Consider the following 16,045-nt stretch of genomic DNA (forward strand, 5'->3'; position numbering starts at 1 on the left):
TTGTAAAATAGTGGAAAGAATGGGATCAGTCTCACACGTTGTTGAAGTACAAGGTCAGCATGTAAAAAAGCATGTGGATTATTTGAGGGAGAAAGGTAAGCCTGGTACAGGGGACTAACAGGTGTGTCCTACAGTGGACTCGTGTATGCCAGCTGCTGATCCAGGGGTTCATGCGGTTAATGTGGAGCTAAGGAAATCCGAAGCTGAGATTGTAGAAGCTGCGGAGGATGGTTCTGACCCCAGGTTGATGAGTTTGCTTTTTGTATCTGCCTTCCCAGATTCTGTATTCACTAAAGGACGCAGTGCCGAATTGAGACATTTTTCCAGAATCTGGAAGGCTACAGACCAATTGACTTTGTGAATGTTTTAGATTGGAGGGTGCTGTCTATGGCGAGAGGACACATGCCTGCCACCAGTAATAATATCCCAATGTAAAAGTGCGGCCGCAGGGAGCGGGTAACATTTCAGTTTCATTTCTGCTCTCGGGGAGAAGCTGAGTCAGTGCCTGATTCTTGTTCACTCAGGGAGAGAAAGTTACTGGGAAATTCACCCCAGGCCACCCTTGCATACCTCCTAGCTGATCAAAAGCGGCTTTGACAGAGGAGAGGAAACAGGCCTCCGGCCCACTCTTTTGGCTTGGAATGGTGCATGGTGAGGAAGTACCTACAGAAGGGGAGAAAATTTAAATGGTTTAAAAACGTAGAGGGGATGGGGAAAAGAAGAAAAAGAAAGTAAATGCAAGGCATGCATTTTGAGACTCACTGTGCAGCTACTGTTCAGCGGCATGGGGTGGGAGGGATGGCCCAGGAGTCTCTTTATTGACTCTTTCTGTCACAACACCTCACAATAGATGTTCTAGCTGAAACCTTTTTAGGAGCTTTGTTCTTCCTGGATTGCTGTCCAGATGGTAAGTTGTTGGCAACCAGACTGCATTCTCACCTACCTCCTGTCAAAGACTGGGTGAATCCAGATCTGGCCTGCACAAGTGCGCTTACTCATAGCTGGGAAAAGAATTGGATTCTTGCACATTCTTTCACATCAGTTTGAGCTTGCTACGTCTACAAGCAAAATGACTGAAATTAGATGGTACCTATATATCAGATGTGCCACACAAATTCTCATTGGACTAGAGAAGTTCTGAAAAGATTTTGAAAATCATGAAGTATTTTGAAAGGAATGATGAAAGGAGATAATTTACCTAGTGCATGACTGGGTAACATTGGTCGCAAAATCTGAAAGATCACTAGAACAACAAAAGGAAGGACTGGGAGAAGATATTTTTCACATGTAGAATCATTAAAACGTGAAGGGCCAAGTGGTGATTCAGGCACAGACGACAACATTAATTGAATGATATTTGAAAAAGCTGACTATAAAAGGTAGAGGAAAGAGCAGGGCATTGGGATCATGGTGAGCAGTTTCAGTTAAATAGCTAGACGGGTGTGCAGCCAATGGCTTCATCCTTTGTTATAATCTCTTCAATTCTGTACTGTAGCTGTCTTTATTCATTGAACCTGGAGATCTCTTCAACCAAACAGCACAGCTCCTTCAATCATGTCAACAGATGGAACCATTGCCAACGTACAACGAATTATTTGATAAGTTTTACTTGCAGTTATTTTATAATGATTTAATTAACTTGGTTTAGCCACATTTGGTTACACATAGTTCTGTCGAATATATTTATTTTTAAGTCATTCCAAATATATATTCTATAATTAAAATGTATTCTTGTATTCATAACAGTCTCTCAATTCATACCGTGATTTTCCATGTGCATTTGCTGTTGGGCGGGTAGAGTCTGGGGAATCCCTCACTTCCAATGAAACCTGACTCTCCACTTCGAATTCCTCCACATTTAAAGTTCCTGGAAACGGCAACGAGACAGCAAACTTAAAAATAATTGAATCCCCACTCTATTGAAATATAAGCCCGATTATTATATTACCTATCACCTGCACACTCCCATCAAATTCTTCTATTTGCTATTTTAACAGAGGCGTTGCTCCCATCTAAAAAAAGGCATTGGATACAAATTGTTACATGTTCAAGGATTTCAGACATTGTTCAACTTGATTTCCCTGCTGATATTACTATGTAGTGATCTAGTTGTAGGAGTCTTGGTAATACCATAAACCATTAAGCCTGTTTAATAGCTGTTATCTAATCTAAAATTGTCCTAAAATCAACTCTGCTTTCTGTTATTTTGTGATACACCAATCTTCATCTCTTTCCTGACTGTATCTGTATCAATAACATTGGTGTTAGCTATCCCTCATCCACAGTTGGCCTAAAACAATCAGTCCATGATTGAAGCATAATTATACCAACTTTGCCTAAAAGTAATCTGCGCTTGATAACCAGGGACCTTTTCTGACCAGGGATACAATACATGCAGGTCACTTGTTTGAATATCATAGAATCTCTACACTGCAGAAAGAAGGCATTTGTCCCATTGGGCCTGCACTAACAACAATCCCACGCAGACCCTATCCTCGTAACCCCATGTATTTATCCTGCTAGTCCCTCCGACATGAAGCGGCAATTTAGCATGGCCAATCCACCTAACCCGCACATCTTTGGACAGTGGGAGGAAACTGGAGCATCCAGAGGAAACCCACGCAGACACAGGGAGAATGTGCAAACAGTCACCTGAGGCTGGAATTGAATCTGAGTCCCTGGTGCTGCGAGGCAGCAGTGCTCACCACTGTGCCACCAAGCCACCCAATGGATGATCATTTTAGACACTGTTTTAAGTCACAAAATGAAACATTTTTTTCCATGTTTACCCTCCCTCCAGCACTCAAATCTTGAGGCTCTCCCTATCAACTACTTTCTTTACTTTTCACATACAATTTTTAAAAATATTTTGTTCTGCTCGTTTGCCTCTACCAGACTATGATGCCAGCATGTCAGGGGGACAGTAAAGGTGAAGCATCGAGACTGCTGGGCAAAGGAGACATGTGATGATCTGATGTCAATTGCACCTTTAAACAGACTTTGAGCCATTTTAAAAGTGTGACTATACAGTTAATAGCGCTGTAATCCTGGGGTTATTAACTGTTTCAAAGCATTAATTTGGATCACAGCCTGACAAACAGCCTCTTGAAGCCAGGGTGACAGAGAGAGAGAGATCGACCTGGGGAAGTTATTCTTTCTGACAACATTAAAACTCTTTGTCTGATATCAACTGAAATCAGGCACTGAGCGGGGCCACCAAAGACGCTGACAAGAGACAAACACATATGCAGAACGAACAGCACAGACAAGAAAGAGCCACACACACACAGAACCAACAGCACAGACATGTGAGACACACACACACACACACAAAACCAACAGCACAGACATGTGAGACACACACACACACACACACACACACACAGAACCAACAGCACAGACATGTGAGAGACACACACACACAAAACCAACAGCACAGACAAGTGAGAGACACACACACTCAGAACCAACAGCACAAACAAGAGACACACACACACACGTGGAACCAACAGCACAGACAAGTGAGAGACACACACACACAAGTGGAACCAACAGCACAGACAAGTGAGAGACACACATACACATGGAACCAACAGCACAGACAAGTGAGAGACACACACACTCAGAACCAACAGCACAAACAAGAGACACACACACACACACACACACACACACACGGAACCAACAGCACAGACAAGTGAGAGAGACACACACACGTGGAAACAACAGCACAGACAAGTGAGAGGCACACACACTCAGAACCAACAGCACAGATAAGTGAGAGACACACACACACACACACTCAGAACCAACAGCACAGATAAGTGAGAGACACACACACACACACACGGAACCAACAGCACAGACAAGTGAGAGACACACACACACACACACACGTGGAAACAACAGCACAGACAAGTGAGAGACACACACACACTCAGAACCAACAGCACAGATAAGTGAGAGACACACACACACAGAACCAACAGCACAGACAAGTGAGAGACACACACACACACACACACGTGGAAACAACAGCACAGACAAGTGAGAGACACACACACACTCAGAACCAACAGCACAGATAAGTGAGAGACACACACACACAGAACCAACAGCACAGACAAGTGAGAGACACACACACTCAGAACCAACAGCACAGATAAGTGAGAGACACACACACACAGAACCAACAGCACAGATAAGTGAGAGACACACACACTCAGAACCAACAGCACAGATAAGTGAGAGACACACACACTCAGAACCAACAGCACAGATAAGTGAGAGACACACACACACACACACGGAACCAACAGCACAGACAAGTGAGAGACACACACACACAGAACCAACAGCACAGACAAGTGAGAGACACACACTCAGAACCAACAGCACAGATAAGTGAGAGACACACACACACATGGGACCAACAGCACAGACAAGTGAGAGGCACACACACACACACACAGAACCAACAGCACAGACAAGTGAGAGACACACACACACACACACACACACAGAATCAACAGCACAGACAAGAGAGAGAGAGACATTCAGAACCAACAGCACAGACGAGACACACACACACACACACATCAAAACGTACTGGGTGGAATAGAACCTTTGCAAACTTTCGTCAGCCTCTGGGTCTCTTTTACCTTTTTCCTGGTAAGAGTTGGCATGCGGTCAGAGTCGCGCACAGAAGCCCGAGGTAATGGTAAGCGATGGATTTCATGGTGATCGCTGTGGGGCAGCTAGCTGGCGGTGAGGGTCTGGGACAGAGGCAAGAGTTCAGGATGTTGGTGCTGCCCGCAGACTGCTCTGTGTGTCCCTGGAGGCTTCCCGCTTCTGCATGAATATCGCGTTTGTTCTGGGGATCTGGGGGGGTGGGGGCGGTGGAAGCCGGAACAGCTTTCCCGGGACAGCTGCCTATCCCTTCTGCTTTGGAAACGATTGGTATAAAGACTCGGTCTTAAGTCATTGGAAGTCCCTCGCTTTTAAAAAAAATGTTCAGCTCCAAATTGAAATTTGCTTTTGAGAGAGGGAAGGTGGCCAATCTATTCCCAGCCACAGTGGCAGTGGGGAGAGTGTTCATTAAAGGGTGAGGGGAAGTGGCCCAAATCAGTGACTTTTATACCCAGTTGCTGACTGCAGTGTTTTTCCATGACCCCTTTTGGAGACATTCGTCTGCAGACTTCACATTTCCTTGGCCAAGACCCAAACTGGGGAGGGGGAAGGCAAAGAGCAGGAGGCAGGGCTCCAATCCCGATGGGGTTTACACCAGAGCTGGCAAAAATTCATTGAGAATCTCAATGACTGAAGCGGATAATAATATCATTATTTAGATTTCCTTCGCTTCTACCGAGGAGAATTTAGAACCGCGGGGGGGGGGGGTTCATTGTTTAACATTAAAGGGTCGCCAATTTATAAAGTTTTGGTTTATTTTGTTAGTGCAGCAAGTAGGCTTACATTAACACTGCAATGAAGTTACTGTGAAAATCCGCTAGTCAGCCCACTCCTGTTGAGGGAGAATTTAGCATGGCCAATGCACCAGACCAACACGTCTTTCGGACTGTGGGAGGAAACCAGAGCACCCGGAGGAAACCCACGCAGATACAGGGAGAATGTGCAAACTCCACCCAGACAGTGACCCAAGCTGGGGATCAAACCCAAGTCCCTGGTGCTGTGAGGCAGCAGTGTTAACCACTGTGCCACCATGCCGTCCGTAGGGCAAGTAATGAGGAGAATTTCTTTCTCTCTCAGAGGATGGTGAGTCTCTAGAACTCTTCCTCAAAGGCGGCAGAAGATGAGGCTTTGAATATTTTGAAGGCAGAGGTAGATTGATTCTTGATGAGCAACTGGGTGAAAGGTTATTGAGGGAATGTGGAGAAATCAGGTCAGCCATGATCATGTTGAATGGTGGAGCAGGCTCGAGGGGCAGAGTGGCCTATTCCTGCTCCTAATTTGTATGTTCATAAGTTCGTATGCATGTATGTTCGGTTGGCGGCACTGAGGCAGCCCATGATTTCCTTAGGGGTTCTTTGAGAAAATGTTGCAGTTAATGTTTCCACATCATAAGGCTCAAGATCTAAACTTCTATTTTTCAAAATTGAATTTGTTCACATTTTATTTTGAGTGTGTATGGGCATGAGAAATATGTTTCGGCTCTTGCTTGTATCTACACCTGCCAAGAGATCTGCTGTGTTGGCATGTCATGATCTAAAATTTAAATTTATTTATTAGTGTCACAGTAGGCTGACATTAATTAACACTGCAATGAAGTTACTGTGAAAATCCCCTAGTTATCACACTCTGGCACCTGTTCTGGTACATTGAGGGACAATTTAACATGGCCAACACAACTAACCAGCACGTCATTCGGATTGTGGGAAGAAACTGGAGCAAACCCACACAGACATGGGGAGAATGTGCAGACTCCACACAGACAGTAACCCAAGCCAGGAATCGAACCCAGGTCTCTGACGTTGTGAGGCAGCCATGCTAACCACTGTGCCACTGATCATCTGTCTCATGCTATCCTCACACATCCAGTGTAGCCTGTCAGCAACCAATCCGTAATGTCAGACATTCAACTACACCCAGGTCGGATCCTTTCTCTGATGTTCTCCACTTGTCCTTCATCGAGAAAGGATTTCTTTAGCTTTTCAGCTCGGACCAAATGGCCAAAATCCATTTTTTTGGACATAATTTTTGAGAGTTTTTTCGCTCTTGGTATTTCAGGCATCGAGATCTTATGGCCTGTATTTGGAATTATTAGCACAGTGTTGCATAACTCTCATTTTGTGATTTTTCCCAGCTCCAGTATTTCATCACACAGCTCATTATACACACATTCTTTGTTTTCTATTCAATTCCATCAAACTCGGTATGCTTCTTTTCTTTCCTGTCTCTATCACCATTGCTAGTGTCTTATCTGTCATCCAGCCCTTGCCTCTTTTCCAGCTTGGTCATTGTCTTTTGCAGCCTGTTGTACACTCCCGTTTATTTGTTCCCTGTTTCTTTCTATTTCTTGTTCTGAGACCTATGTTTGTTCTGATTTCTCAATCCACAGACTTTCACATTTTCTCTATTTTAGTATTTTCAGTTTCAGCTTAAGTTTTACCACAAGGAGACAATGATCAGAATTTATATCCAGGCTGTGATTTGTATGAATATTCCTTATTACTGTCTCTAAAACATCTTTTCACCATCACATCATTGATTTGATTTTCACATACATTGCATGAACTTTTCCAAGCGCACAGTCGTGCTTGCTTGCTTCAAGAAGTATTTATCACCATCAGATCATTTCTCAATTCAATGTCATATTGTCTGACATATTCTTGATATTCCTTAACCTATTTTAGCGTCTAGGCAGCCCATTACAATTACCACATCAGTTGGTTTAACTTGATCATAATCCTTCAGGGTATTACCATAAACTTGGGGTATGTAGGCAATGTTTGCGAGGTCAAATACCCAAGTACCCTTGATTACCTGCCAATGCTCTAAGGATGTGGTACGGGGGATTGGTGCCAAATAATTCTCCAATTCTCACTTTGTGACTCCAAGAATCTGGTTCTGCATCCCAGCAATCATACTCTGGGATTTCGACTCAGCAATTATGCAAAACTAAGTGAGTGATCCATCAGCCCTCTGCTGGTATGGTTTTGGAAGGTCACCCCTTCTGATGTGCACAAAGTTTAGCAATGGCAGAAGAAATGGATGATCCTAACAAATTAACGGCACAATGGCTCAGAAGAATGAGACCAACAAGATGCGTGACACACCCAATGATGATGCATAGTAAGACAATGTGAAAAATCTGGAGCCTCACACAGCATAAGTCCCATAGTTCATCATTGAAAATCTTGGTCAAAAAACAAGAGATGTAGCAGAGATTGTGAGGGCCTTGCAGTTTATCCTGTTTGAGATAGTGACTGGGATGGAGAAACCTTTACCCAACAAAGTAACCAATAAATTTACGACAAAGTTGACCTAAACTCAAAGAGAGGTTACCTTCTGACGGTGTTACAATCTAGAAAAAGTAGTTTCTTGAGAATAGGAACATGGGATATATTGACTTTATATTATTCTGGAAAGCTTGATAACTGTATACAGGTAATAGATAAACACTGTATTGACTTAGAAGGATTTGCGGAAATAAGATGGTTAGAATCTGGCCAGATGAAGGAGTTGCACGTGGAACTGGACATGACACGATCATCAATGAACATCTCCATTTCAGACTTTATAGTGGAAGAGAAGTCATTGATGAAACAGCTAAAGATGGTTGGGCCTAGGATTTGACCCTAAAGAACTGCAAAAAGGCCCTGGACGAAATGTTTAGCCTCCAGAAAACACAATCATAAGAACTAGGAGCAGGAGTAGGCCATCTGGCCCCTCGAACCTGCTCTGCCATTCAATAAGATTATGGCTGATCTTTTTGTGAACTCAAACCCACCCACTCACCATAACCCTTAATTCCTTTACTGTTCAAAAATCTATTTACCTTTGCCTTAAAAACATTCAATGAGGTAGCCTCAACATTCAACGAGATAGCCTCAACTGCTTCATCTTCCTTTGTGCTAAGTACTATAGGTTGAATCTTAGAAACCTTACAGAGCAGAAGGAGGCCATTTGGCCCATTGTGCCTGTACTGACAATAATCCCACACAGGCCCTATCCCTGAGATCCCACATATTTACCCTACTAATCCCTCCCCCGATTTCTCCCTAACTCTACAGAGCAATTTAGCATGGCCAATCAACCTAACATGCACATCTTTGGACTGTGGGAGGAAACCGAAGCACTCAGAGGAAATCCATGCAGACATGGGGAGAACGTGCAAACTCCAAGCAGACAACAACCCAAGCTGGGAATCGAATCCAGGTCCCTGGCACTGTGAGGCAGCAGTGCTAACTGCTGTGCCATCGTGCTGTCCGTATAACTAATCGACTGCTTTCTCCGAATTTGCACTGACTTCAGTTTTCATTGGGCTTTGTTAATCAAATCCTGCCTTGATTCAGAAGACAATCACTCTCACCTCACCCTGGAATCTCATTCTTTTGCTCATGCTTGGACACAGGTTGTAACAAGGTGAATGGTTCTAGCGGAACCCAAACTGAGCATTGATGAGCAGGTGAGTAAGTGCAACTTGACTGCACTGTCAACAGTGGCTTTCATTGCATTGTTGATGATTGAGAGTTGTATTATCCAAATTGGATCTGTCTTGATTGTTGTGGATAAGACATAACTGGGCAATTTTTCACGTCATCAGGTAGATTGTAGAATGACTGTAGCAGCTTGGCTAGGGGCACAGCTAGCTCTGAAGCACAGTTCTTCAGCACCACAACTGGGATGTTGTCAGGGCCCAAAGTTTTTGCTGTATCCAGTGCATGTAGCCATTTCACCTTATCACATGGATTGGATCAAAATCTGTTTTGACAGGGCCCTTGGTGTTTTGTTATTTTCTGCACGGTTGCCTGGATATACAAGCACTTTCAGAGCAATTAGTCTTTCTTAACCAAAGACAAATCTGTTGGCCAAGCCATTGTCTCTGGCATAATTGTAATACTACATAGAAAATAATTTCTATACTGGCATCCAGTCTGTTAGCATGTGGTGGGTTTTGAGACTTGCAGAGGTAACTCCTGTGAGAGTTCTCTTTTTAGCTGATCCAAGTATGTCCAGTTCTGTTTACTACTTAAGGGTTTAGTGCAAATGCCTGCTGAAAGAGAATTGCTGGTATGTTACCTAATATGTTAATCTGATAAAAAATATCTTGTCAATACATCTTCTTTTCAAGAGGCCCCTGCTATTTGCTGATTCCTCTCTCCCCTGTCTTTTTACTCAAGAGTTGGGACCGGATGCATTTAACGAAAGTAGTGGCAAAATATTTTCATTCTTCTCACAAGTTAAGTCTTGTGCACTTGCAGAATATCCTACTACTGAAAGGGGACTGTATGAAAGTGAAACAAAGTTGAAGTTTGCCACAGTTACACAGTGGTTAGTACAACTGCCTCACAGCATCAGGCACCCAGATTTGATTGTGGCCTTGGATCATTGTCTGTGTGGAGTCTGCACGTTCTCCTCGTGTCTGTGTGGGTTTCCTCCGGTTACTCCAGTTTCCTCCCACAGTCCAAAGATGTGTGGGTTAGGTTGATTGGCCATGCTAAATTGCCCTTTAGTGTCAGGGGGATTAGCAGGTTAAATACATAGGGTTAGGGGGATAGGGCTTGGGTGGGATTGTTATTGGTTGCAGGCTCGATGGGCTGAATGGCCTCTTTCTGCACTATAGGAATTGTATGATTCTATTTCAGAGCTCTTTAAACTGGTTATATTAGCTTGTCCTCCATAAATCCCATCAATCTATTTCTGTGATTCACTGGTGAATGGCACAAGGATCCTTCAAGATTTGGAACAGGCACTGTTGCTTTTTTCTCCTCATTACTGAATGATATGTCAGCATTTTACAATGATTTTCCTGTTCATGGCAGCGAGGGGAAGTGGGGGAAATGACGATAAGGTGCTTTTTTTTGTTTATATTCAATTCAATCCAATCAAAGTCCAATTCAAAATCTCAACAAGTGAGACATTCCAGATCCAAATTGACAGGATAGGCTCACCACTTGGGCTTGATCTACATGCTCCAAGCTGATTGGAGCAGACATTGCGCCTCCTCCAAGGCTTGATCTCATTTGCACCTTAGCCAAAGGCCTACGTGCCGCTTTAAAAAATTGCTTCAAGTGAAGCCTCAATGTAACTTCGTGACTTTAACCAAGTGCAGATGCCAAAACCACACCTGATCTTAGCCAAAGCGACAAGGTGCTTTTTTTTAATTCCAAAAATATACTTTATTCATAAATACTCTGAAATAAACCATTACAGAAATGACATTTCCAATCATTACAAATGGGTAAAATCAGTCATATTTACAATTTCCTTCACTTCAATATTTTACAGTGCTCAGTTCCAAGACATGCAGATATTACAGTTTAGTTCTTCAACAAACTATATACGTTCCTCACATTTCACTCTGTGTTGTTTTTACAGAGTTGCACATAGTTATACAATCTGAGGGGTTTTTTTTACAGTTGCTGGCCCCTTGGTCTGCCTTGGTTGAAAGGCTTTAAACGGTGGCCTTTCTCCATTGTGCCTCTGCGGCGGCTGCCCCCAGCTCAACACCCCTTAGCACGTAGTCCTGGACCTTGAAATGTGCCAGTCTGCAACACTCGGTCGAGGACAAATCTTTGCACTGGAAGATCAGCAAGTTTCAGGAGGACCAAAGGGCACCCTTCACCGAGTTGATGACCCTCCAGCAACAGTTGATATTTGTCTCGGTGTGCATCCCTGGAAACAGCCCGTAAAGCAAGGTGCTGTTCTGCCATCTGGTGGTCAGTTTGAGATGGGCAGCAAAGCACAGTAAATGATGAAAGCCCACTGCGGGTGCCACCTACACACATTAAAAAGGGATTTTCTAGTTACAAATGCTTTTTAAAATTAAAATTATGTCGGCAGCTTTTGGTATTGCATTAGTTTGGTTTGCACACTGAGATTAACTCCATTGTTCACAATCTGAAGGACTTGTTCATCAGTAAAAGGTCAAACGAGTAGAATGAACAGAACAAGCAGTTTGATTAACCAGGAAAGGTACAAGTATTAGATTCTTTACAGAACAGGAAGCAATAATCATATACACTTCAGTTTGATGTTAGTAGTATACATAATGAATAGCATCCAAAGCTCTGCTCCCTGTACCATAATTCGCATTGAGTACTGAACACCCAGTACCCCTGAGCTCGCAGACCTACACTAGCTCCTTGTTAAACAATAGCTCCATTATAAAGTTCTCATCTTTAATTTCAAATCCCTCCATGACCCCATCCCTCCCTATCTCCATAATCTCTTCCAGAATCTCTCTCTCAGATATCTGTGCTGTGATGTTGGCGTCCCTTCAAGAAAGGTTTTTTTAAAAGCATTATTTCTGCAGTTCGCAGCATCAATAGTTTCTCAGCTCACAGCTTTAGTGATGTCATTGTTGCCAGCTTGGCTACCAGATACCCTTGTATTGCTAATTAAATGGGGTTGTTTGTTTTTACTTTGTTTTTTTTATGATTCTGAATTGTTAGAAGAAGCGAAAAAACTGGTTGGCAGATCAGGTGACAAGAAGGATTTTAATTTCAGTTTTGAGCAGTTTGTTTAGAAGGAAGTTGACATCAGACTAAAAGCACTGTCTTCTCTCTCTCCCTAGATTTTGGGCAATTCTGCTGTATGATTAAAAGCCTTCCTTGAGTAGAAAATCTGTTGCTGGGGGGCTGGACCAAGAGTCTCTCTGGTGCTTTGGGAAGCTGTCGTGTCTTCAGACTGTTCTGAGTGGCAACAGCATTGGGCTGCAGAATTGAGCTAAGGGCCTCGATCTCAGTATCACGTGAGCATTAAACTGTGAAAAGGGTTCTTTGTTGTCTATAGATTTTGGTGTCAATTAGAACACATTAGAGATATTCATTAAGGGTTATACACTATAGTGGTTGTTTTGTTTCTTGTTTGTAATTGATAAAAAATTCTTGCTAATTTTATTATTATACATGTTAACTATATTCTCAAATAAACTTTGTTTGATAAAAGCTCCCTACTGGGTCATTTGATTCACATCTACAGTGAAACATCTCATTCTTATCCTAGCCAAATTCAAGATGCAAAACCTATGGTTCAGGCAGGCTTCATGAAACACTTTGGAGTCTCTGACCTGAGCCATAACAGTGTTTTCCCAATTCTGACCTCTCAGCATCCCTGATATTAATTGCTCCCCCAAGTGGTCAGGATGCCTTCAGCTACTGAGGCCCTGAAGTCTGGAATTTGCCCCTGGAATCTCCCTGCCTTGATACTTCTTTTTTCTCTTGGAAATCACTATTTAAAGCCCACCTGTTATCCTCCCATGTGACTCAATGTCAAATTTTGTTTTAAAGCAGCCCTGTCACGTACCTTGGGATGTTTCGCTCCATTAAAGGCACTATATAAATGTAAGTTGTTATTGTGTAATTATGAACAGTTGTAAGTTATGGTTTGAACCAATAATCCCTGGAATCAATATTAAGATATTGACCACAATATTGGGCTCTTAGCACTGCCAGTGTTGGTGTTACAGGAACATCGAGCTGCAGATAAAAGCAATGGACAACAAATGATGCTGGGAACTCTATTTGCATGTATTAGCATCTCATTAAAAGGTCACCTCACCAAATTAAATTTGACTTCCAAATGAAGTTCACCTCTGGCAAGATTATTATTGTTCTAATCTAATTTATAATTTATCTTTTTTTAAATATTCGGCTGCCCATTAATTGGACACGTGTCCTCCCATCTGAAGAGACTTTCCTCCCATTTTGAGTGATCTCACAGATTGGCTAACTGCATGGTCAAGGTAGCTTTGGAAAAATGGTGCTTGCCAAACTTATTCCACTACCTTCCACACTCCTCCATCTCCCACCATTTCTAAAAATGAGGACACATGGTAAGATGGCGTGTAGGCTGAATGTACTAATGGTATTAATCAGTGGTATTAATCAACATTGAGACTTGCTGCTCACAGCTTTTCCACTCAACAGCAATTGATAATTGTGTTACTTTACTTCTGCAGTGAAATAAACCCATTTTATGTAAAGTCATTCATTTTGAATGTTAAATGTGAACTTCACAGCAATGTCTCTTTTCTCTCTCTGCCTCTTATTTTCATTCCTTCTTTCTTTGCCTCCCCCACCAACTCTGAGGAAGGATTTCCACTCACGTCAGAAACTGGCAATGGATGGGCAGTGTGAACGGAACTCACCTATGTTTAATCATCAAAACGCGGGCATGGTTATTATTGACGAGCTACTCAGGCTTTTTATTGGCAGCTTACCAATTTGTTGAGGAGAAAATCAGGCATCAATGTTGACAGTGGTGCGGCTGTAAAAGTTCAGTGACCTGACCAGAAATGTTAAGACTCCTATTCCCTTGTCTCTTTCATGATACAGAGCTCTGCGTCATTTTGAACTCCAGCACTCATAAGCCATTTCTCCTCCTCCATACCTTTATAGTCCTCTGATAACAAATGCATGCCTCATGCAACTTCTTTATACTACTTGCATATTCAACTCGGAACGTGGATCGGAATTTTACTGGCTTGCAGAACGGAGTTCTCCTGAGTGAGGTCATAAAATACCGACCATTAAACTTGGTTTTCTCCCACACAGACCTGCTGGGGACGATCTTACCGGCTCGTCACGCCGGTCGCTGGGTGGTGAGCCGGTAAGATGACGAAAGAGGTAAAAAACCAGGTTGGCGATATTACTGGCCCCGTGAAGCTGGCATAATCAGCCTTGCATCCAGCGAAGAACATTTTTAGATTGGAAACGTACATCAGGATTAAAGAGGAAACCAGAAGAAGTGCAAGCTAGTATGGGTGGCATGGTGGTGCAGTGGTCAGCACTGCTGCCTCACAGTGCCAGGGACCCAGGTTCAATTCTAGCCTTGGGTCACTGGCTGTGTGGAGTCTGCACTTTCTCCCTGTGTCTGCATGGATTTCCTCTGGGTGCTCTGGTTTCCTCTCATGGTCCAAAGATGTGCGGATTAGGTTGATTGGCCATGCTAAATTGCCCCTAGTGTCAAGGGCATTAGCAGAGTCAATGAGAATTACTGAAATAGGGCTTGGGTGGGATTGTGGTTGGTACAAACTTGATGGGCCAAATGGCCTCCTTCTGTACTGTAGGGATTCTTTGAATATATTCTTATATATCACAATATAGCCAAAAAAGTAATCATAAGATAAGGTACAGATGAATACTCAATCATATTTGGTAAGATATTAAAAGCCTTTTGACAAGGCTTTAAACTCCATGTTGTGGAAAGTGCAGACATTGGAAAAAGGTCCAGAACACCATCAGTGAAGTGTCAAAAGGGCAAGGAGGCCCCATAGCAAGGGAAGGAATACCCAAGCAAAATACAAGGTGGGCACAGACTACGTCAGAATAATGAAATGCATGAGCCAAAGAATTTAGTGTAGAGGAAAGAAAGGGCTGTTGTTTAAAACTTTATTCATTTACAGGATGTGGGTGTCACTGGTGTGGCCAGTGCCTGTTGTCCATCCCTAGATGCCCTTGAGAAGGTGGTGATTAATGACTCACAAGGAGAAGAAATTCTTTCTCATCTCTGCCTTAAGTGGGAGGCCCCTCATTTTTAAACTGTACCCCCCTACTTCTAGACTCTCTCACGAAGAGTTGCACTCGCTCAGCATCATAATTCTGAAATTCTTACCCATGTTGCTAACCGCCATGCCCACTGTGCTGGCCTGGTGTAGGGTGGCAGAGTATCAACATCTGGTCCTCTTTCCACTGATGCTGACATGGTGGCACAATGGTTAGCACTGATGCCTCACAGCGCCAGGGACCCAGGTTCGATTCCGGCCTGGGGTGACTGTCTGTGGGGAGTCTGCACATTCTCCCTGCGTCTGTGAGGGTTTCCGAGGTGATAGTGGATGCCTTGATGATTATTTTCCAAACCTTGCTGGATTCCGGGGAAATGCCGGAAGATTGGAAAACGGCTAATGTTACGCCGTTGTTTAAAAAGGGTAGCAGGCAAAAGGCAGGGAATTATAGGCCAGTTAGTTTAACGTCTGTTGTAGGAAAAATGCTTGAATCCGTAATTAAGGAGAAAATAGCGAGGCACCTTGAAGAGAATTGTTTGATAGAGCAAACACAGCATGGTTTCGTTAAGGGGAAGTCGTGTCTGACAAATTTATTGGAATTCTATGAGGATGTGTCTAGTGCGGTGGATAGAGGGGAACCGGTGGATGTGGTGTTTCTTGATTTTCAGAAGGCGTTTGAGAAGGTGCCGCACAAGAGGTTGTTACAGAAGGTTAGGGGGCATGGAGTTGGGGGTAGGGTGTTAGCGTGGATAGGGGATTGGCTGTCAAATAGGAGGCAGGGAGTGGGTGTCAATGGGTGCTATTCGGATTGGCGGTTAGTGACTAGTGGAGTGTCCCAGGGATCGGTGCTGGGGCCTC

At 43.3% G+C, this 16,045-nt stretch overlaps 1 protein-coding gene across 1 annotated transcript in view; it reads right to left on the bottom strand.

Moving 5' to 3' along the window:
* Nucleotides 1-5,054, bottom strand: part of pcolce2b (procollagen C-endopeptidase enhancer 2b) — a 40,400-nt gene extending 35,346 nt beyond the window's left edge. Inside the window, exons 1-2 of the mRNA XM_080185954.1 lie at nucleotides 4,662-5,054; nucleotides 1,762-1,867 (exon numbers count right to left, since the gene is read on the bottom strand). Coding sequence (XP_080042080.1) covers nucleotides 1,762-1,867; nucleotides 4,662-4,738 — 183 coding nt within the window. The 5' untranslated portion in view covers nucleotides 4,739-5,054. The remainder of the gene's footprint in view (nucleotides 1-1,761; nucleotides 1,868-4,661) is intronic.
* Nucleotides 5,055-16,045: the final 10,991 nt, after the last annotated feature.

The sequence above is a fragment of the Carcharhinus amblyrhynchos genome, chromosome 3, assembly GCF_965287045.1.
Source record: "Carcharhinus amblyrhynchos chromosome 3, sCarAmb.v2.hapA, whole genome shotgun sequence".
NCBI lineage: Eukaryota > Metazoa > Chordata > Chondrichthyes > Carcharhiniformes > Carcharhinidae > Carcharhinus > Carcharhinus amblyrhynchos.